Source organism: Engraulis encrasicolus, chromosome 20 (genome assembly GCF_034702125.1).
Source record: "Engraulis encrasicolus isolate BLACKSEA-1 chromosome 20, IST_EnEncr_1.0, whole genome shotgun sequence".
In the NCBI taxonomy this organism is placed as follows: Eukaryota; Metazoa; Chordata; class Actinopteri; order Clupeiformes; family Engraulidae; genus Engraulis; species Engraulis encrasicolus.
In genome coordinates this window covers 24,742,953-24,767,306 of record NC_085876.1, presented here as the reverse complement: position 1 = coordinate 24,767,306, position 24,354 = coordinate 24,742,953, and the positions used below count along the sequence as shown (strand labels likewise).

Genomic DNA, 24,354 nt, shown 5'->3' with positions numbered 1-24,354 from the left:
AATGGAATAACTGATGTCACCGCTATGTAGTATGTGCTAGTGTTGTACTTGCACTTTGACCATCTCTTCTACATACACACTAACAAGACTTCACTTTCCTGCGTCACGCATACTAACAAGACTGCAGCCTACGGAGGAGGAGGCACGAATGAAACGAAACGAAACTGAATAAAAATCCCATTAGAGGTGTTTTTGTTAAAACAGTCTGCGCTAGCGTAGCGTGGTGGAGGTCAAACTGGCCTTGCAGCCCTTTTGCAGCAATTTATTTGGTGCTGCAGTCGCTCGGGCTAATGGATTTATAAAAGGGGGCCTGTACATCTCAACGCACTTGTGCCTCACATGCTAATTCGGGCCAAAGACAGGGCAGCGTGTGTGTGTGTGTGTGTGTGTGCGTGTTTCTGCAGTCACTGCCGCACAGACACACATGTCTAAGCACACACATGCAAGTGTGCAGATACACACACCGACAACCAGACACTGACAACCAAGAGCAAGTCGTAGCTGTGATTGACAAATTATTGATGGCCACCACCTAGAATAAAAAAAAAAAAACATCTACTATTATCAACACTTTCTTCAATATAAAGCTGCAGTTTATTCACTGCCTTCTTAGCCAGCACAGCGATTTGGACTCTCATCCACATGATAAAATGAGACGAAAAAAATAAAAATGAAAAACCACAAGCCTCTTTTGCTGTACCACACTTGTTTTTTGTTTACATCAGCATTTGGGATTTGTCCCACCAGGAAATCACTATGATGCTGTTGTTGTTTACATCTTTTCTGGGGCGTATATCTTATTCTGTTTCCAGAGAGACTATATCCCTCACTGATGGTTACAGGCTGGGATATACAACCAAGTCTGAGCACCGGTGTTGAACGAACAGTCCGTTATGTTTCGACACTGCGCTATGCTTTTCTCTGATCTGAAAATGAAAACCCAATTTTGGGACCCTTCTCTGCCTGGGCTCACCCAAATCCATTACGAGGTGTTTGACTCGAATGATTTGTGCTACAGCATTCGAGTACAAAATGTTCAGTCATTTCTACCACAAAAGCAAGGACTGTGCGCAGGTCAGCCACACCAATTACCCAGAAAATTAAGAAGCGTGAAGCGTAGTGTGGCGTTTCTTTGTTTTCACCGCGTGTAGGTTAGAGAGATGTGTTTTTGTGAATGTGTGTATTGTATGTGTGTACAATGATTCGTCATTCCACACCGCACACTTATTGCCATGCCACAGACAAAAAAAAGAGGACAGGGGATGCACACAAGGACACACAAAAAAGTCAAGTATTTTGACAAGGACTGGAGAACAGAACAGAAAGAACACACCAACACAAAACACTCAAATATGAATATAAAAGAATATATTAAAATGAAACGAAATAAAAATGATACATATTAAAAGATAATACAAGAACGAGACTCAGGATACATCATAAGGCAACAAAATAAATGGATTTGCATATCTAAGACCATAGCACTCCAAATTATAACGAGACAGTTACTCACTTTGGGTCTGGCTGGTACCTCAAGACAATGCTTCCCATTTCTAAAAAGAGGAAGATAAAAGAGACAAAACACAGGCAAATTAAAAAGTTGAGCTTCCGCCGTGACAAAGGATTGCATTGCCGTTTATTACAAAGGATTGCATCAAAAACATGGCAGGAACAATAGCAGCCGTAGAATCAAAGCAGGCTTTTTTTGTGATTTAGCCTTTTAATGTGTGTTGCGTGTGTGTGTGTGAATTGGGGTTTCGTAACATTCCTGAATATATTTTCGTGGCTGTGAGGGCATACATACTGACTGACCGCATTAATTTGAAAGGTTGTCAACTCCAAGGTTAGAATTATTCCCCTTAGAGTTGCCTCGCCAATCTCACTTTTTCATTTTCGCCAGCAAAGCAGCTATGACTATTTCATAGCAAAAACCGATAATAAAGCTGATGTGACATTAATAAATATAATTAGACATTAATAAAATAAATAAATAAATAACCACAATGGTGGTCTCCACAACAACCCTGGTTGTGATTAAGTGTACATGATCCATGGAATGCACTGCTGCCTGTGTGAAAATGATCATTATCCTTCTGTATCTAATCCTCTATATACAGAGAAAAACGAAGACTGTGGGGGCATGCCATTGGAATCAATGGTTTGATTGTGTGCAGCTCAGTCCGGTAGTATGCACAAGTCATTTGATCAACTGTCTAAGCACTTGATGGACTCTTCCACTATCTATGAGCTCTTTGTCTCGGCAGGCTCGTAGACGGAGCTCAGATCACGGCCTGGCAGCCAGGCTACCGAGAGGAGGTATACGGTTTCAAATGCGCTGAGGTAAATCCTTGACGTGCCAGTATTAGACAAGCCTCTTTTCTCCTCTACTGCTTTGTCTAATACTTCTAATACTGCTACTCCAAGTCCACACTTCAAGTCTTTCTTCAGGATTTATGAAGTATCTTTCATGTCTTGAAAAATACGCAATCTTTTGGCTGAAGCTTACCACCTGAATTTGCATGCCATTTATTTACCAAATATAACTCTGTGATTACTCTGACATGTCTGTGTGAGTGTCTTTTCTCGAGTATGAGGGAAGGGTGAGGTGCCAGAGTTCATGTGTGTGTGTGTGTGTGTGTGTGTGTGTGAGAGAGAGTCTCTCTCTGTGTGTGTGTGTGTGTGTGTGTGTGTGTGTGTGTGTGTGTGTGTGTGTGTGTGTGTGTGTGTGTGTGTGTGTGTGTGTGTGTGTGTGTGTCTTCCAGTGAGACAGCAGGCCCGGGTGTGATTTGCCCAGTAAGAGGCCAATGGCAATGCCTAGGTGATAATGGTGTGTGTGTGTGTGTGTGTGTGTGTGTGTGTGTGTGTGTGTGTGTGTGTGTGTGTGTGTGTGTGTGTGTGTGTGTGTGTGTGTGTGTGTGTGTGTGTGTGTGTGTGTGTGTGTGTGTGTGTGTGTGGTGAGAGGGCAGTGCCAGAGTGCTGATGGTGTGAGTGTGTGTGACTCCTCCAGTGAGAGACCAGGCCAGGGGGTGTTGATAGAGGGGCCAATGGCTGACCCAGTTCCTTGGCTTTTCTGGCCCTCAGTGCGTATGTGTGTGTACATGTACAATCATTGATCCGGTTTCTTGGCCTGTTCGTGGGCACTGGTGTGTGGGTGTGTGTGTGTGTGTCTCTCTCTGTGTGTGTGTGTGTGTGTGTGTGTGTGTGTGTGTGTGTGTGTGTGTGTGTGTGTGTGTGATAACTAACCAAGCTTTTTGGCCTGTTCGTGGGCAATGGTGTGTGTGTGTGTGTGTGTGTGTGTGTGTGAATAACTAACCAAGCTTTTTGGCCTGCTCGTGGGCAATGTTGTGTGTGTGTGTGTGTGTGTGTGTGTGTGTGTGTGTGTGTGTGTGTGTGTGTGTGTGTGTGTGTGTGTGTGTGTGTGTGTGTGTGTGTGTGAGAGAGAGATAACTAACCAAGCTTTTTGGCCTGTTCGTGGGCGCTGTCGCTGAGCTTGCACAGGAAGGGGTTCTCCTCCGTCAGCAGCACCTTCACGTCCTCCACAGAGATGGTGATCCGCCGAGCACGGATGTAGGGGAACAACGTGTAGATACCCTAGAGGGGGAGAGAGAGAGAGAGAGAGAGAGAGAGAGAGAGAGAGAGAGAGAGAGAGAGAGAGAGAGAGAGACAGAGAGAGATTTAAAATGTCTGAATTTAGCATACATTACCCGAATACAGGGACCACATGAATGCAAACCCTCTTTTATATTTTCATACCTCCCTATCCTCCCCTGCCTCACAAAACTAACTCCAAAACACCAGACAGAGGTGAAGATGATAAGAGTGGGTGCGCAAGAAAGAAGAGGAGAGGACGAAAGAAGAAAAAGAAGAGGAACAAAAGAAAAAAAAGAGGATGAGGAGGAGGAGGAGGAGCATGAATAGGAGAAGAATTACTCCTTACATAGACCCAAGTGTCACAGAAAGACGAACCCTGTGTGCTGGCTTGACAGCTGCCAAGAACCTTCGAAAACACTGGTTTAACCCTCAGCTACCCAGGAACTCTGCCTGGCTTTCAGACTGTAGCCTCTTACTGCAGATGGGGTCGCTGGCAGGCCTAGTCACTATTTGCTAAAAATACTCAACTGCATCATAACAACATTGCTATGACAGTGCTGAGCGCCTTAAGTAACAGATGAACACATAGACATTACAATTTTGGTGACAGTAAGGTTATAACATAGGTGCTGCGCTAAGGGGTTAAGACTATTCCACTGCTGCAACGCTCCACGGCAAGAATAAATAAAGCCAAACCACACACCATTTTCCTGGGACATTGTAGTGGAAGAATCATCTGAAATGTTTTCAGTGTCTGCCTTTTAATTTGTATTACATCTTTTTCTTTTTGAATTGTGCATGTTATTGTATGAGCTCACTTTCCCTGCTGTTTATAGTATTTTATGTTTTATACCTTGCCTTTTTACATCTGTCTGCTCAATGAAAAAATGTTAATCACAAGAAAAAAAAGAATAGGAGAAGAATAAAAGAGGAGGAAGAGAATGCAAGGGAAAGGAGGAGAGAGGGGAAGGGTGGGAGAGGGAGGAAGAAGAGGAGGAATGCAAGAAAGAAAATGCAAGACGGAGAAGCAAGAGAGGATGAGAAGAAAGAAAATACAGAGGAGGAGAGAGGAGGGGAGAGAACAGGGGAGAGAAGAGGGGAGAGAGGAGATTTAGAAGAATGAAAGTGAGACGAGCCTCTGCTTCTGTTTATCCCCTGGCCTGGCTGCCACCCAAGCTTTCAGAGGGAGAGTGCAGAGCATGGGTCTGGCACCTCTCCCGTACAGAGAACCTTCTCACTGCTTCTGGATTTTTTCGGGCCAGGGACCGCTGAGAATATGCCAGGCTGACTAAAATGTGAACGTCTATGTACCGTTGAGAAGGCAGTTTAGGCAGGCCCCATTTCTACCGTCTATTCCCAATTCTGTCTGGCTGAACTAAACCAAATAAACTAAACTAAATTTACTTTTATTTCTACTTCTATTTCCTAGTCGATCTTCATACTGCATATCTACGCACAAATCATTGCCTCATGTCACACATTTCACATACATTCTCTGTGAAGTCCCTCCTCTGGCTGATGCATAAATGTATGTGTATGACTGTTCAAACAATGAGCATACATGTACACACTCAGAGAGACCCCCAGACACTATCTCCCACCTGCGCGCGCACGCACGCACGCACGCACGCACGCGCGCACACTCCTTAAACTCACGTTTCATTCTCAGACACGCGATCAGAGGTTGCAACGCTAGCCTTTCCATCTTTCCACACCTCCATGATAGAACACTGTGGTATACAATATGACGCGACGGCACGACCTTGGCACCGTGCAAAAACGGCATGCAGGCCGACTACTCATCCCTTTTGTCAACGGCCTAGCAAAAGCAAAGACCCAGACGAAGACGAAGACGCCCCAGGTAAGGTGATCTCTACTCTGGCAGGGATTTGCATTCGTTTTTGCCTCTCGCCGAGTTGGAAAAAGAACAAAAATAAAGAAATAAAAGAAAAATAAATAATTAAAAGGCGTGACAGACTGCTATTAAGCAGGGAGGAGGTGGGAGAAGATTTAGTTCCTTGCCCCAAGACTCACATTTTCAATTTCATTTACATGTATTTATTTTGGCAAGCGCTTTTTTAATCAGGCACAGAGTCAAAAGAGAAGATGGAAAATGAAAGAGAGGGAGGAAAAAAAAATAATAGCGTTGAGTCTCCAGAGTGCTGTGTTCCGTCAAGTGCACAGTACTGTGAGAGCTGGCCATTACTAAAATGCTGGAACAGTCAAACTAAAAGCAAAAGTAGACAGTAAAATATACGGGTCAATGACATTTTAATGGTAGCACACGTCAGGGTGGTGCAAGTACAGCTAACGCCACTATTGTATGAAAGATTAAATTTATTTTTTTTGATTATCTAAGAAGCATATTCATTGCAGTACATTAATTACCAATTACTAATTCATTTATGGGCATTAGCTGTGGTTGTACCACTTGACGTCTAAGCCCAAAATCATGCCATTGACATCGACACCCATAACACACACTAAAATACTGATATCAGACACAGTAAAAAATTGACATGGATCAAGAATGACACCACATCACTCGTGATTTACATTCTGTATTTGCTGTCCATTGGGGCCGAGATCTCATCATTTTTTGGATGCGCAACATAGACTGCGCTCACTCTTGGTATTAGTGGTTTTAGCTGGCCAGTTTCAATAGTAGACACGCATCACCCGCTGGGCGCCGAAATTTTTCAGCTGCGAGTGGGTCTGGCCTCGGATCTGAGAACGTTTTGAACACTGTGCCCTGAGTCTGGCAAAACCAATTACAACGCAGAGATTTGTTTTGAATCAAAGCGGGCGGGGTTTAGAGTGAAGTGAAAAGTGAAAGTGAAAGCCCATTGGGAAACTCCAACTCCCATTGTCATTGTGACACAGCACTCCACAGCACACAAGTGAACACTGCACACTGCACACAACGAAATTGCATTTATGCCTCACCCGTGCAAGGGGGCAGCCCTCAGTGGCGCCCCATGGGGAGCAGTGCGGTGGGACGGTACCATGCTCAGGGTACCTCAGTCATGGAGGAGGATGGGGGGAGCACTGGTTGATTACTCCCCCCACCAACCTGGCGGGTCAGGAGTCGAACCGGCAACCTCTGGGATGCAAGTCTGACGCCCTAACCGCTCACCCATGACTGCCCTTTAGAGGGAGTGACGACGAAGCTTGCAACACCGTTGGGAAAGCACATCAACGGCAAAGATCGCCGATTGGTCAGAGCGCCGGCACGGTTTGAAAAAAACCCCAGGTTGTTCTCATGAGCAATCGTCCGAGGTAACGTTCATCAGGGCCAGACTAAATGACTCCGATCTCACATTTAGGCTGGTTTATCAGGCTACCATAGAGGTATAAAATAAGACTAGAGATGACACAGCAATTTGCGACTGCACTTGGAAATGGCACATGGTGCCTCCCCTCTTCCGTGGGTAGTGTAGGCACCTTCAGTCAATGCAAGTCAATGGAGAACATGCCCACCCCTGTCACAAAATTGACTAAAACTGTGTTAACTCATTGGCTGCCTTAGCCGTCGAATGACGTCATTTCGAATAGTGACGCCCCCTGCCTTCGACGTCGTTCGCCGATAATTGCGTTTTTTTACAGCCACGCCTTGAGGACGGTCTGACCTATGTTGTGTATTAATTTCACGCCTCTAGTCATGTTCTAACTATTCCTGTAGGTGGCAGAAGTGTCCTTAGGAACAGTCAGGGCAGGGCATTAGCTCACATCAAGAGGAAATGTCAAGACAAAAACATCCCTTTTTACTATTATAATCTCAAAAGTACCATAGCAAAATCATTTTTGAAAGTAAAGCACCTGTGACAGTAGTCTACTTTCTTGCCCTCTGATTTTAACACAGGTATTCTACTGATTTTAGTGTCCGAGCCTGACAAAAAAAAAAAAACTTCCTCTCATGACCAAAATACACCCCCCTGTTGCCATCTAGCTAATAGGCATTGTAACTAGCTTGCTTAAAATACACCATGTTCAACCAGAGATGATCTGTGTGGCAACTGTTTCATTTTGGATAATGTGATCAGCCTACACAACATCAGGATGATGCGTACAAAAGATCATCTAACAGGAAAATGCACGGGACTAGTGGTCACCTCAGTTGGGAATGTTTGGCTATTGTTTGCTACGCTAGCTAGCTAGCACGAAATCGCTAACAACTTACAACTAAGCCTAAATAAAGGAGCCTTGGTAAGTCAACTATTTTTACTCATTCTACAGTTGCAGTTATGGATTTGTATAGTATGATCAGCTTACTGTATCATCAAAAAGACAGGGGGGTTGCAGATTCTTGGAACAGTAGGCTAGCCTTTGTGTCTGGTCAGATACATTCAGCTCACATGAGAAAGCATTGCACTTAGCCTCAGACCAGCTAGCCTTCCCCACTCCAATCGGCTTGTGAAATGTTGGATATGTGATCAGTACTTTATCAAAAGAAAATTCATTGAACAATATATGACAAGATCACTATAGCAGAAACATGATGACAGTAATCATCAATCTGCAAATTGTCCGCTCTGCCAAAGAAGCAGCAGTAAGCTAAGTTGTGCTGCCTGCCTGCCTCCCAGTTCACACGGTACAGGAGGAAACAAATCAGCTGTGATTTGTTCCTCAAGGAGAGGACTACAGGCTAAACAGAGGGACTATGAGACAGTATTTCTGTGAGTTTAGTATTTCACATGAGTTACATGCACCTGCTGTCATGATCCATTGTGCGCGCCAGCAACAAACCAAAACACTCTTGTTTTCAAGCCCACCCCGTTATATTTCAGTACATTATTAGGTTGAAAAGACCATACAAACGATCTTTTGTTCTGGCTACAGATGGCAGGAGACTCTGTAATAGCATCTGATAGGTTTGGAGTTGTTAGGACGGTGTCATTATGAGCAAAAACACTTGCAATTATAGGTCAACTTCAAATGGCGTTTTCTCAGCTTTTTGGCTAGAAAGCAGCATTTTGGCAAATTCCACTTATTTTCAACAGATGATTATGAAAGAACGGAAAGGGGTAGAGAGACACTGTTTTTTTCTGATGACAGATGAGCGTCTAATCTGTGTTTTGATAGGTATGGTGTTGACATAGACACAGAAGTCAATTTTCTGTGAGCCTCCAAAAAACAGCCAAAATGCTGAAAAATCTCTGGCACTCTGGGTTACTCTTATGAAAATGGCTGGCACCAATGAGTTAATATGAAGTAACACATTAATCAAAGACCAGATTTGAAATGTCAGGCTAATTATCTACTTAAATCATATGAGTCGATAAAATACATGCAAAAATCAAATTATATATATTATGAACATATTTAGCAACACACTTCAACTATTGTCCTTGTAGTGTGTTGATGGACATTTTCTGACAGAGGCTGATGGCCATTTTTTGACAGAGGTGAGCCTCCTCCTCTATTCAGTTCCATTTCTCTGGTCTACCTACAGATAATGGCCGCTGCAGATTGCTGTGAAAAGGGGGGCGGGGTCAGCTCTAGTCTTATTTTCTACCTCTATGGATTGTCCTCAGTTTCAGCATGTCTACCATTGAAACTGTCCGACTGACTCCTGCCTCTTGGCGTTGTGTGGTAGAGTACAAGTTCCACATAATTACTGTGGTACACACATTGCTAGACATGGGATGAAAACACATTTTAAGGAGAAACAAAATCTCATTCTAGGCCTAGGGTGCATGTACATTGTCTTAACTTGTAACTGTAGTGTTTGTGTCGACTGTACCTGGAGCATTTGCAAGGCATCCCATCCGTTCCAAACATTGTAATGCAAGTGAGATAATTTTCTGATCAATACTTTTGTTTCAGAGGTCATACATTCAGTTATTGTGATGTCAATAACTCTTTTCATTACCAATTTGCTTAAACCTTTGATGTTGGATGCTGCGTATAATTCAGCATTAACCCGGGTGCCTGTGGAAAAATTTCACCCATCAAGGTGACGGGTGGGTTGACATATTTCACCTGCCAAAGGCCAAATTCACCCGTCATTGGCAGGTGGACGGGTGCTTATTTCCATCCCTTGTACACACATTGCTAGACATGAGATGAAAACACATTTTAAGGAGGAACAAAATCTCATTCTAGGCCTTGAGCGCATGTGCATTGTCTTAAGTTGTAACTGTAGTGTTTGAATCGAGTGTACCTGGAGCATTTGCTAGGCATCCTCTCTCCACCCAAGCAATGTATACGCCTGCCAAGACACTCACACACAGGAGAACTGGGATGAGTAGTAACAACAGTATGACTCACTACTATAGTCCGTTTTGTTTTTTATTTTTATTCTTCTTCTCTCCCCAGCTTGGCATGACTATGACTAGTGGCAAAGCTTGTCCACCCATCTCTCTCACTTTCTGGGGTTCTCTTCTTCCTGCTCCTCTTTTCAAATTTGGGCATGACTATGGCTAGTTGTGTAGCTTGCCCATCTACCTTCTCCATCAATCTCTCTCACTGTACAGTCTTTCCCCCCCCTTTTCTTTTTATTCATTTCTGGCATTTTTTGACATGACTGTCATTAGCGTGGTGTGGCTTGTCCACATATCTCTCTCACCACTACAGATTTTTCTGCTTTTCTTTCCTTCTTCCTCCTCTCTAATATAAACCATGCGGAGGTGGCTGAATCAAGACGAGTACTCACTCCCACTCCTCCAAGGAACAGAAGCATGTGTCAGAGTCACACTCATCCTTTCAAACTCACGACTGCATGAGGTTGCTTGGTACCCACAGAAAAAAAAAACATCCACACGACTGCTCATCTGAAAGCATCGTCAAAAGTGTGTGTGTGTGTGTGTGTGTCTACAACCCTTGAGCCCACATTCAGCCCACATCATAATCATAGTAGTTCAACTCCTTACATACCCAAGTGTCCTTGGCCAATAGGAGCCATTCTGACACTGAGGATTTTGATGAAGTCATTGAATGTGACGCTCTCATCAAGGACACATAGTAAAGGGCAGGAGACACACAACACACAAGGCAATCTTTGCCTGCTAATCTTAAAACCTGGCTGAATGTGGGCTTGACGACAGTCGCTCTGCAAAAAAATAAATAAAATAAATAAATCACTGAAGGACATTTAGTCACAAGGCTTAAGAGATACAGCTCTGATTGCGGAGTAGTTATGAGGGATGAATGCCAAAGCATCTATTGAGCTCGAGCCGTCCTCTTCCTTGGGCGTCACGTCAATCCATTTCACCAAAACAACAATTTAAATCATTAGAAGAAACATTCAATATCTTCCATGATTCACTCTCCTGTGTATCTTGCTGCTGAATTTCACACACACACACACACACACACACACACACACACACACACACACACACACACACACACACACACACACACACACACACACACACACACACACACACACACACACACACACACACACACACACACACACACACACACACACACACACACACACACACTACAGTGGAGGCCTCGGTGGTACATCATCACAAGATGTCGATGCACTGCCTGTGGTGTTAGAATGAATGATGTCCGTCAGTGTGATTATTCGACAGGGCATTTGTTATGATTAGACAGACCATTTGTTAGGTTGTCAAGGTTAGTTATGAGATGACAGTTGGAATCAACATATACTACAGTTGGACTTACAAGAGATCAGTTATTATTAGTGTTGCACTGATACCGATACCAGAATCGGACAAGGCCCAGATACTGCACTAAAATGGTGGTATCAGTATCGGCGAGTACCAACAAATAGGGCACTGATACCATTTACTGATGCTCGTATGACACTTGAACGCAGCCTAGAACTTAGTTACTTTATATCAGAGGTATTTAAAAAGAATAAAAAGTTCTACTGGATTAACTTTGTGTTAGTCTCAACCTACACATACACACAATATTCCCATCATACTACACTTAACACAGTCTGATTCTGCTGCCGACTAACCAACACTTAATGCCTAATGCATCATCATTGCTTGAACGAAGCTGAAATTAGAGGTGCTCCGATCACCATTTTTTGGCCCGATCACCGATACCGATCACCAAAAATCTTTATCTGCCGATCACCGATCATTGCCGATCACAGAAATTATTTCCTATTTTTTTAATAGCCTATTAATTATCCTTATTGAATCGCTTTCATAATGTAGGCCTATTATTATTATTAATATTATTATTATTAGGCTATTATTATTATTATTATCTTTCAGCTCTTTCAGACTAGTGTTGGTAATACAGCCTACAAGTAAGTCTACAGTATTAATCAATTTATCAAGTTATTGCATATAATTACTAAACTATTTAAGATTGAATTGAAACTGAAACATTACATCTTGGCATGCTTGTGCGGACAACGTGAACTTGTCGCGTGCTGACCGAGGCAACTACACAGGTTATAACGTAAAATGGCTAACGGGCGAGAAGTACTCTATCGCAAATTACATTGTGACTGAAACACTTGAGATTCTACATACACAAAACAAGAAAAAAAACTTCACTTGAAAGAACAGGCAACACGCACAACACGGCGTGTCTGCGAGGAAAGCTCTTTCTCTGTAACCCTGTCATAGAATGTAGAATTCCCTGCACAGACTCATTGAGTTTCACCGTCCACTCTCCCTAGTTGCTGTTTGGTGTTGCAGCGACTACAAACTAATGACCTGGCTGTCCATTAGGCTACAACTTTAAAAACAATACAGTTGATGATTGTTTTGGAAACGTTTAGTTGTTGCGTGCTGACAGGCTGTAACTCAAAATAGCGAACATGGCGAGACTGACACGTCATTCGCAAATTACAAGCGTCATGTAAACGGCGCATGGATCGGAAAATCAGATCATTGTTGATGCAGATATGATTATAAATGGTGAAAATGAAGGAGGGAATTCCAAAAACTTAAAGACAAGTAAAGATGCCTTATTTTGGTGCAGCAGCTGTGCAGAGCCAGCACCTAGGCTACATGCAGGCAGCGCCAGGTGTAAAGGCGAATTGGTTGCGTGAGGAATTTAATATCTCTGGATCGGTTTTTTGATCGGCATGTTTTTCCGATCACCGATCAGGCTATTTTTGGCCATTATCGGCCGATCATGATCGGCTGCCGAGCAATCGGAGCACCTCTAGCTGAAATAGAGCGGAAGGCTCTAGGCAGTGCTTGTCTGGATAACAAACACCTCCCTGGGTTACAGAAACATCTGTCCTGAAGGAAAAAAAAACACAATCGAATTGTCCATCTCACCTCAGATTCAATTAAAAAAACACACTATGCGGATGTACCATACTCATTGGCAATCTTCCCAGTATCTATTCCTTATCTATTCCTTTTTATTGTGGCACACAATGTAATCTATTTGCCAGGCTCTGTGTTTATTCTCCTGCTGCTCTACAGATCTAGGAAACCGTGCGATGGATGACGCATCAGGATTCTGCGGGAACATGATGATGATGACAAGGACATTGCCAGACTCAGGACATGACTGGAGGAGGACACCCGTGTTAACGTCAAAGCGGCCTCAGTTTTCAACACAATATATTGCTTATTGTATTTAACCCACCTCTTTTATCCTTCTTATGTATTGACATTCCTGTGTGATCCCTGTTATTTCATGAGTTTATTTAGATAGGCCTATCTATTTTTATTGATATTGATTTCAGTGTATTTTCCAGCTACACTGTATCCACTAATGCTTGTGCTCTTGTTTTTGTGTGTTTTATGGGTGTCTCAAAGTCTTTTGTCTGTGTTGTTTCATGTTGTTTCAAGTCTTTTTTACTTAGGACTTCCTGTTAGCACTTTGGTCGGCTGCTTTTTGTTGTGTCAAAAGTGCATTAAAAACAAACTTTGACTTGATATTGCATTTCAATAAATGTAGCACACTCCTGGTCCTTAATGGAGGGCCATGAGCATGCAAATTTCAAGAGTTTTGCTGCAAAATGACTGAAAAACCATGTACAAAAAAACTGTGGCATGTTATTAAAGGAAATGACTGTGGACACGTCCTTTCATCCTTGTGTGAATTCTTGCCATTCAAATATATTGGTAACATACTTTTTAAACCTACATAAAATGCATTTTGCAATCCAATGCAACGCAATGCCTAATAATGAAAAAAATGTCAATTACCCAAAATGTATACAAGTCATTTTTGGAATGAAGCGCTTCATACAGTGCCCTCCATAATTATTGGCACCCCTGGTTGAGATGTGTTAAAAGCCTTAAAATAAATTCAGTGTTTATTGCAGAGGAATACTGTCACACTGAAAATTTTAGGAAAATGTAGCCTTCAACTCAAATGAATTGTAGGAAAATAAAAAAAATCCCTGACTAAAAAATAATTATTTTTCATTAAATCACCTGTTCCACAATTATTGGCACCCTTAACAATTCCCAGGAAATAAATATAATTGAAGCATTTCTGTCATTTCTACAGTAGTTTACAAAGTTTACCAGAGTATGTAGGAACATTTAATTAGTAATTCATCACTTCCTGTTTCCCTGGGGTATAAATATGACGTGACACCGAGGCCATTTCTCTTATCCACTCTTAAATATGGGAAAGACAAAGGAACACAGCATACAAGTGAGGCAGATGTGCGTCAACCTTCACAGGTCAGGCAGAGGCTACAAGAAGATTGCCACTCAACTGCAGCTGCCCATATCTACTGTGAGAGGAATAATTAAGAAGTTCAAAACAACTGGAACAGTGGTAAACAAGCCTGGACGAGGACCCAAGTTTATTTTGCCACCACGCACAGTGAGGAGGATGGTAAGAGAAATCAAAATATCTCCAAAGCTCACTGTTACAGAATTACAACAAATGGTAGCATCCTGGGGTCACAAAGTCTCCAAATCAACCATCAGGCGCTGTCTACACCCCAACAAGCTGTTTGGGAGGCATGCACGGAGAAAACCTTTCCTCACCCACAATCATAAACGCAAACGTCTGGAGTTCGCCCAGCGGTATTGGGGCTTCAACTGGGACCGTGTGCTTTGGTCAGATGAGACCAAGATTGAGCTTTTTGGCAACAAACACTCTAAGTGGGTCTGGCGTGCCACGAAAGATGCGCATGCTGAAAAGCACCTCATACCCACTGTGAAGTATGGGGGTGGGTCAGTGATGCTGTGGGGCTGTTTCGCTTCCAAAGGCCCTGGGAAGCTTGTTAGGGTGCATGGCATCATGAATGCTTTGAAATACCAGGACATTTTAAATCAAAATCTGTTGCCCTCTGCCAAAAAGGTGAAGATGGGTCGTCACTGGGTCTTTCAGCAAGACAATGACCCTAAATTTATGGCCAAATCTACACAGAAATGGTTAACCAGACACAAAATCAAGCTCCTCCCATGGCCATCTCAGTCCCCAGACCTCAACCCCATTGAGAACCTGTGGGGTGAGCTGAAGAGGAGAGTACAGAGGAGAGGACCCAGGTCTCTGGATGATTTAGAGAGATTCTGCAAAGAAGAATGGCTGAAGATCCCTCTTTATGTCTTTTCCCATCTTGTGAAACATTATAGGAGAAGATTAGGTGCTGTTTTGTTGGCAAAAGGGGGTTGTACAAAATATTAACAACAGGGGTGCTAATAATTGTGACACACATTATTTGATGTCAAATAATTATTTCTTTATGTGGGATTTTTTCCCCACTGAATAAATGCACTTGTATTGAAGGTTGGATTTTTCTCTTTTTTTCCATTAAGGTCCTATATTATTTAGAGAAAAATAATAATAATTGGAAGCTAAAAAACACATCTCAACCAGGGGTGCCAATAATAATGGAGGGCACTGTATCTCCACTACCCACTTTGAGTGAGAAGAACAAACAAGAATGAGTGGACACATTCAGACTCAACAAGGACAAAAACCTCTTACGATTTCCATCACCAACTTGTATTGTCTGCAGTTCCCTGCAACTATGTGGAGACTTCTATTCATGGGTGCTACTGACAGGCTGGTCGCGTGCCTGGATAATCTCCATGTACAGGTCTTCATAAGCCAAACTACTCATTTACTACAGTGCAAGTGAAACAAAAAAGATCACCACTTAAAAAATAATGCTTAAGAGTAAAAGGTCTTAAAAGATCTAGGGAGAAAGATGCAAGTAATTGAAAAGAGTAAAGACATTTCTTTCCAGCCAGACCATAACACAGCGCCAAAACAACTTCAAGAGGAACAAAGGTTCTTACCAGAACAAAAAGGACGGCCCATCTTACTCTTTGCACTGGGCTCCCAGTAAGTTATAAAGCCGACTTTAATGCATTGCTTCTGGCGTTTAAAACATGAAATGGGATGGCTTCCAATGCACCATCTCGGCTTCCAAGATCACAGCAGAAAAATCTGTTGGTAAAACCTGCCATCGGGACATAATATGGGTCTGGAGCTGATACTCAGCAAGACATCAAACATGTTCCTACTGTTGGCAGTTTAGTTTCAAACCTCAATTTAGAACCAAAAACTTTCCTCTCAGGTGATTCATGCCAACATTAAAGGCCATGGTTAAAAATCCTGAGATTTTTCATTTAAAGGACCAGTTCAGTCAATTTCAATATGCTGTTGTATTGCTCACGCTACCCTTGACTTGTCAGTACCCGGTGATGCCACATTTTTTGGTTAAGCCCTTTCCGAGATATGAGCTATTCTAATGGGGGCAGCGTTTGTTTACATGTTTTTTTTTTAACTAACATAGGCCTACTCCAAATATTTTCCCATAAGGTACCGCTGTTTGTTAGTTGTCTGCTGATGTTGTATAACCTTTCGGGTGTTTTTGGGAATAAATAAAAATATTTTTATGAAATGTAAACAAAGAGCTGCCCCCATTACAATGACCTAGATCTCGGAAAAGGCTGAAGAAGAAAAAAAAACCTCAGGTACTGACAAGTCCAGGGTAGTGTGAGCATTACAGCTGCATGTTGATATTGACCAAACTGGTCTTTTAATATGTTCTACTTTTTCATATTGTATCTGTACTCGTACATTGTATTGCAGTTAAGTAAGGGATAACGGCTGACGAGGTGACACGAGATGATACAAAATTAATGGTGAGGCGGCGGCTTACAAAGTTGCCTCCGCCAAGCCATTCATTTCTATAACCTGTCGACTTCGAAGGCCGTTATCCCGTTTATCTGCCGTTATGGTAGGATACTTTTTTAATCTATTATTGTCTGTAAAGTTGTAGGAACCATGTTCTATCAAGATAGAATGTTGCTGTGCGGGCGTCCAACTTGACGCACCTAGAATTTTCGTTTGGTAGCCTGCCGACGCTGTGATTATTTAATTTTCCTTTGGCCCTATACCACGGCGGGATGGAAGTTTAAAAACAAAAACTTGCGAAGCATTTCTACATGCTGAATCGACACATGTTGCATCACACGTCTCACGTCTATTTCCCCCTGCTGATCATCACAGGCTACCTGTCAATTGTGCGTAAAAGAGAGAGAGAGAGAGAGAGAGAGAGAGAGAGAGAGAGAGAGAGAAAGAGAGAGAGAAAGAGAGAGAGATTCCCCACGCTAGAGACATTTTTAATAACTCTCCCCTTTACCCTTTCACACATGTTCCTTCCCCACAAGAGGAGAGTAGCCTAATTAAAAAAAGGGATGTTTTCGGATCAATAACAAAGGGAAGGCAGCGGGAAATAGCCTACATTTTAAAAACCATGGGAGTGGAGCAGATGACGAGGTGACTCGTTTCGATACAATTAATGGTGAGGCAGGTGCTGAGAATTTCGGTGCAGGGTATTTTATCTTATCTATTGCTATCTGTAAAATTTGTAGCCTATGAATTATGCCAACTGCAGAATAATTTAATGCGCACGAAAGTCAGGCGCGGCTCTATCAGATGCATGTAGAAGAACTTTTAGGGCGACTGACTTGACAACCGAATGCGATAGAACTGGCTCTGGCTTGACGACCAAACGACGGACTCTTGACTTGCCAAACAAATGTGATAGAACTAACGACTGGCTTTTGGCCATAGCAACCTGCAGTTTAGAATTAGTAACAGCAGTTCGCCTAACTTAGTCGCACGTTTGACGCCTGACAGGTTATAGGGAATTAGTTGCAACCCCATCAGCCAATCAGAAAAGAGGATTCAGTTGCGTAGGCAGATAATTACACAGAATGCCTGCAAGCACACAACTAAATCTCTGCCATACCACTGTAATGTGGTGCATCGCGGTAACGTGCGATACCATGAAGGGGCTTGCATGTCCATTGGGACCCAAGTAATTTCCCAGCCCATGTCTATCTCCCACAATGCTCCAGTCATGATCTTCACTGCCCTATCCACAATAAAAACAAAAAACCCAGAAAAAAAGGCAAACAAATGTGTAAAGAGAGCAGAGTAAAGTAAAAGTAAACTAAAGTAGAGCAGCGGGGGTATAAATTGTACTGGTGCAAATGGCTAGTAATGGTAGAGAAGGGATCATCAGAATATGGAACCCTCCTTATCCAAGTAGGTGCCAAGTCCCCGTCTCCCTTTCCCACCGTCTTCCTGTTGTGATCTTCACTAGCCTATCCACACAAAAATATGTGCTGCTGGTGAATAATGTTTACATTATGGTCCTTTGTATCAAGTACCATACATTCAGAAATAAATAAACAAGTAAAAAAACACCATTTGTAATGGCTTAGATGGTTTGGGAAAGTGGGATGATTATTTGGATCACTTCCACACAGCATGACTTAATCAAGAATAATAGGTATTGTCTCTGGCATGGAAAACTCAGCCCATCCCAGACCCAGACCCAGCATTAAGACCCAGACCCAGCAAACCAGTTGATTTCTGGGATTTCCCCAGTTCCCATTAGGCTATGCGAGGATGGAAAACTCAATTCCTTTCCCACCCACTGAAGCAAAGGCGGTTCAAGACTTAAACACACCTTATGCAACCGTACAGACAACTTCAGACACAAGGCTATAGGAATGTGACTACCGTATATGCAATACGGGAATAAAAAAGTGCATTACGATTTGGGCCTGTGCGCCTTGAGTCGGAACAAATCCCCATTCCCAATCAAAACCCAACAAACTGAAATCTGGGATTTTCCACAATGTATATGCATTAATATTGCTGTTGACCAGGTGGAAGAGGCTGGGAAGCTGACAAAGGCAGCTACGACAAAGAGGACAGTAGTTTCGGACTCAATACATTGTACTGTATGTGTTGGGTGTGTGTGTGTGTGTGCATGGGATGCCCTCAGATGAGTCCTCTCACCTCTTGGGCCATGCGGAAGGCACAGCCGAACGCCTCCCCGTCGTTGTTCCGAGACCACACCTTCACCCCAGTGTTGATGACCTGCAGGAGCACATTGGAAAAAGCAGCAGGATTTAAAACCTAAGACATGCTCTGTGACTCAGAAAGTAAAATATCCAGCCAAAGAAAGCACAAATTAATCCTGAGAAAAAAAACTCATAATGGGTTAGGAAAGTAAAATGTTCAGCCAAATATTTTTCCAGCCAATTTGGCCTTCTGGCTCATCCTAGGCAGATGAGCCAATTCAATTAACAATGCTGAGAATACAGGCAAGCCACAAAATGTCTACTTTTGTACACGTGTGCGTGTGCGTGTGCGTCTCTCTTTCTGTGTGTTTCTCTAGACTGCTCTACCTCTAGCATAATGTGGGAAAGTGAGAGACAGAAAACATACCCCACCAATCATCTATTGTAATTGTGACGGATGATTTAGTACCACAACAACACATACTGATTAATCTGATCTGTGAGTCATGCTCATCACTGTCAGCCAACACTTTTGACAGTTTTAGGCTGTTATAAAATAATTTCCACATGAAAAAAGGAGAAGGTGGGTGTGTGTGCAAAGAGGAAGTGTGTGTGTGTGAGGAAGAGAGAGAGGGAGAGGGAGAGAGAGAAAAAGAGTAGGCCATAGAACAGTTGTACTGTACATTCTTAACTGGTGGTACCAAACACAATCCATCTGCCCAGGCTGCAAAAGCTTTCACCTGTGCGTGTGACGTGTGTGTGTGTGTGTGTGTGTGTGTGTGTGTGTGTGTGTGTGTGTGTGTGTGTGTGTGTGTGTGTGTGTGTGTGTGTGTGTGTGTGTGTGTGTGTGTGTGTGTGTGTGTGTATGTGTATGTGTGTGTGTGTGTGTGTGTGTGTGTGCGCGTGTGACGTGTGACGTGTGACGTGTGACGTGTGTGTGTGTGTGTGTGTGTGTGACGTGTGTGTGTGTGTGTGTGTGTGTGTGTGTGTTCCCAGAGGGTCCCCTTTCTGTGTGGGAGGAAAGTGAAATTGGGGTCCCATATGGTACAAGACATCTGACTTATTATTAACACACACTGTGTGTGTGTGTGTGTGTGTGTGTGTGTGTGTGTGTGTGTGTGTGTGTGTATGTGTGTGTGTGTGTGTGTGTGTGTGTGTTTGTGTGAGTGATAGTGTGGCGAATTACTCCTTACAGTTGGCCCCAAAAAATCATGCCAAGGTAACCTGCTTAATGCATCTGTGTCGCTATGCTAGTGTGTGTTGCTTTTTGTGTGTACATGTGTGGTTGTCTAATCAAACGTTTTTCCTCAATGTCAATCCATCCCCCATCCTCTGCAGGGGTGTGTGTATGTGTGCTGCGTGTGTGTGTGCTGCGTGTGTGTGTGTGTGTGTGTGTGTGTGTGTGTGTGTGTGTGTGTGTGTGTGTGTGTACATGCACGTGTATGCTTTCTCCTATCCGCCCACAAGCACCAAAAAGGGACTTTGTAACTGGGACACCCATCACCTGCTTTATGTTTTCTCTCTCTCTCACACACATACACGCACACGCACACACTTTCCTCTTTGTCTCCCTTGCATATATACCCTGTCCTCTGGCTCATGCACATTATGAAAATTCCATTCAATATCTTGCAAAAACACAATTCAGAAGTTATTCACACATCATGGTATTGAATGGGGGAAGACCCCCTCACCAGATGCTTGACAACGTTGATAAGTACACCAACACGTCCACACCACACCACACGAGGGCGCCGCCTATCCTCTGAGACTGTAAGGGTCAGGGGTCTCATGCTTCTGAGAGCGCCACATAATGAAGAGTCTTGTGAAGTAGGAGTGCGTTACAATATGCAGCCTTGCCTCCTCCACTGGTGCTTGTATCCTCGTACCTGGAAGTAATATGTCATGATGACATCACTGACAACAGCATTATATTTCAATATCTTGCAAAAGCTCAGTTGTAAACTCTTTTTCTGATCTCATTTGCAAGTGGGATGGTGAATGAAAAACAGTCCCTCAAAAGTTGTTGTGGCTCGGCTGACAGCTGGGAAACTTTATCGTTTTCTCCACGGAGGAGGCGCCAGGAGGCGGGGCGAGGAATCAAGCACAAGTGGAGGAGGGAAGGCCGCATATTGTAACGCACTCAGTGAAGAGTCTTGTGAACTAGGACGCACTGGCTGCTAATGCGCTGGGTCCCTAGCTAGCGGCATCAGCTAGCAGACTCAGAGGGCCTCCGCACACCGGCTCCAACACAGTGCAGAGCACTGCTCCGCAAAAGTTCGATTGCATTGTTTTCAATAGAACCGCGGACATCGGCTAGCGATTAGAGACGAGTTCTATTTTGTCGGGGCCGCCCATTGATTATCCATGCTCTGTTGGGGTGAAATTGTCTGCGGGACTAGCAATTGTGTCGGAAGCTAAAGTGCTCCGCAGTGCTGTCAGAACCGATGTGCGGACGGCCTCAGAGGGCGGTCCAGGGTGAAATCCCTGTTTGGACCATGGACTTATTAGGCTGTTTGCGGATGCACAGTGGAACTTGGCAGTTTTATGCATTTGCCTGGGGGTTTTCTTTTCTCCCACCCTGTGAACTTCGGAGGAGGGTCAGTTTGGGGACAGCTCGGCACTGGGCTGGTCGTCCATGGAGGACATCAGTGTTTAGTGTTGGCCTTGGACAAAAAGGTAAGCGTGGTTGCCCCAACACCCCATCCAACATACTACCATGTCAAAGTGCATACATCGTAGTGTGAGGAGGTTAGAGCGGGTTTTAACTATTCACTTCTTAACAAGTGGAGAGCTTTGATTTTTTTTCTCCACAGTAGCAGGACAGAGGACACGACAGGAGGAACGACACTGATTTGTACTCACTGTCCAAATGCTCACATGGTCAAGGGTCCTGACACTTGTGTGGGCGCGCACCAGGGCTTGACACTGGCACCTGCCAAACGGCCAAATGCTGGTAAAACTTGGCTGTGGCTGGTAACAAGTTCACTGTCACTAGCCAATTTGACAGGTAGCTTATTATATGGTATGACATATTAGAATAGCCCATATTCTGCACTTTGCCCCTTGTGTATCAACTGTTTGTAGCCTATTTAAGTTCAAGAAAAAGCTCATTTTTTTCTCGGTTTCTATTTGTTTGATTTATTTACATGTAGAAAGCTATGCAATCATCACATTGCTTTAGCACCTCATCTTCTGAGGTTAGATGTACAGCGTCCTTATAAAGAAAAAAATATGTTGTGGCTAGTAGAATAGCTGGATGGCTAGTGACTCGGGAAAACCAGTAGCAAAAGTTACTGTCAAGCCCTGGCGCGCACACACACAAAGTGCCTTTTCTCACACCTGTTATATGGTCTGTAAAGTGTGTTTGAGTGTTTAAAAAGCACTATACGAATCCTATTATTATTACCTCCATTTTTGATGTTGTAACACACACACACACACACACACACCTCACCTTCATCCTCTCGCTGTTATTTTGCAGGACATTCCTCAGTTCCTTGGAGACCATGTACAGATGCCTCTTCTTGCCCTCATGTGTCCGCGTCAGCACGTTCAGCTTCGGGAAGTCTGGAGACAAGTCAAAGAACGCTCTGCGCACAGACACAGACACACACACACACAGATCATTAGTGGTTCCACGCAAACACAGACAATTCTGAAATGAACACAACATTTCAAAGAAACTGGAACATTCATTTCAATGAAATGAACAGCACATTCTTACTGATGAGCAATAAGAATGATGGGCACAGATGCACACCTTTACACACACACAAATGGAAAGGAGACCCTCTGGGAACACACACACAAATGACCAGTCCAGAAACTCTACTGAAGCAAAAAATAAGGATTCAACACACACACACAGAAAGGAGACCCTCTGGGAACGCGCGCACGCACGCACGCACGCACGCACGCACGCGCACGCGCACACGCACACACACAGTCCAGAAACTCTACTCAAGCAAAAAATAAGGATTCAACACTCATCGTATATAAATCTTATATACACTGTCACTGTGTTCAGCAAAAAAAAAAAGTATACACAGACAGGCATACACACACAAACTGAGGGACCCACATCGAGTACAGTGGAAAAATACACACACGCACGTGCACACGCACGCATGCACACACACGCACAGTAAATATAGATGAGCATATGGTGCAGAGGGGGGGAAGTTGTGCCAGTGGAGTGTGCTGCAGTCTCTCCCGCTCTGTGTGAATTCCCCCCAAATCAAACATGGCGCCGTGCCAGCCCTATCCCATGTGGTGCATCTGCCTGAGGCCTCTAGTCTCTTCTATACTCATCCTCAGATCCAGCCTCTATCCTCGGCCTCCCCTTAGTTTAGCTGCAGGCCTCTATTCTGTGTCTCAGCATCTCCTCTCCTCTCCTCTCCTCTCCTCTCCTCTCCTCTCCTCTCCTCTCCTCTCCTCTCCTCTCCTCTCCTCTCAGGCTTGACTCTCCCCTCTCCTCACACTCATCATTTACTCTCTGTGCCTTGTGTCAGCCTCTCCAACCTTCGGCAGTCAACCTGTACTTTCAGATTTGCTTCATCTTGGCTCTGCACCCTCTCCTCTCTGCATGCAGCATTCAGTCTACTCCCAGCCTTACTCTACAAACCAAAGTAACCAGGTAGCCAAGGTTGTTGGCATGAATTCTCTGTATTCGCTCTGGACTGAGTTTGCCCACCTCTACTCTACTCTACTCCAAGGCTTACCCTCCACTCTAAAGGCGGATTCATACTTAGCGCTACTGGCGCTAACCTCATTCATACCTCACTCGCGACGATGGCGCGCGCTCAAAATGACGTCACACGCCCCTCCGCAAGCTGGCGCGGCGCGAGGTCGTGCACCCCACATTTTTTGTAACTTGCCGTGCGCCACCAGCGACCATGCAGGTAGGCAGACAAAGCAGGAGTTGCGAAGAGAGGCTACAGCTACTGCAGGCTACTACAGAATGGACCCTGCATCATTTTGACGATAATAAAATGTCATTGAGAGTTATTTTATCTTCTCCCTTAAATGTTGTTCAGTGAAACAATTGTTTACTTTGTTCAGAAGCACGTTGTGTTTGGCGATCTATTTATAAATTCTGCAGCCAGAACAATGCTCTCACATGGTCTTGGAATGATCTGGCAATGTAGGCTACAACAAAAATCTATGTTTCAATGTGGTAAGTCATAAGTCAGACGTTCAGTAGCCCTACAGCAGCCGTGTTTGGCTTTCTATTTTTATACATCTGTAGAACTCACGCTGCGAGTTGCGAAAGATACTGCCGTTTCTCTCATGAACAGCAGAGGGCACACTTCCGAAAATGCAAGCGAAAGCCTGTTAATGGCGCTTTTGACTATGAATGGTCTGCCACATTTTAATGGTTCTCGCGCCAAATGCGCCAAAGTGCGCACGTGAAGTATGCAGAGCCCTTAAGCCTTCAGCATCCAGGCTACTCAGGGATGCACCCTCTACTCGCTGCATAAAGCCTATACTCCAGGGGTGGGGAACCGCTTTCATTCGAGGGCCACTTACATTTTCATAAAGTCCTCCAAGGGCCGTACTA

The 24,354-nt window shown here is 43.8% G+C and overlaps 1 protein-coding gene across 1 annotated transcript in view; it reads right to left on the bottom strand.

Moving 5' to 3' along the window:
- Positions 1-24,354, bottom strand: part of nsun2 (NOP2/Sun RNA methyltransferase 2) — a 45,156-nt gene that overhangs the window by 4,874 nt on the left and 15,928 nt on the right. Inside the window, exons 15-18 of the mRNA XM_063185664.1 lie at positions 22,249-22,384; positions 18,787-18,867; positions 3,453-3,591; positions 1,514-1,553 (exon numbers count right to left, since the gene is read on the bottom strand). Coding sequence (XP_063041734.1) covers positions 1,514-1,553; positions 3,453-3,591; positions 18,787-18,867; positions 22,249-22,384 — 396 coding nt within the window. The remainder of the gene's footprint in view (positions 1-1,513; positions 1,554-3,452; positions 3,592-18,786; positions 18,868-22,248; positions 22,385-24,354) is intronic.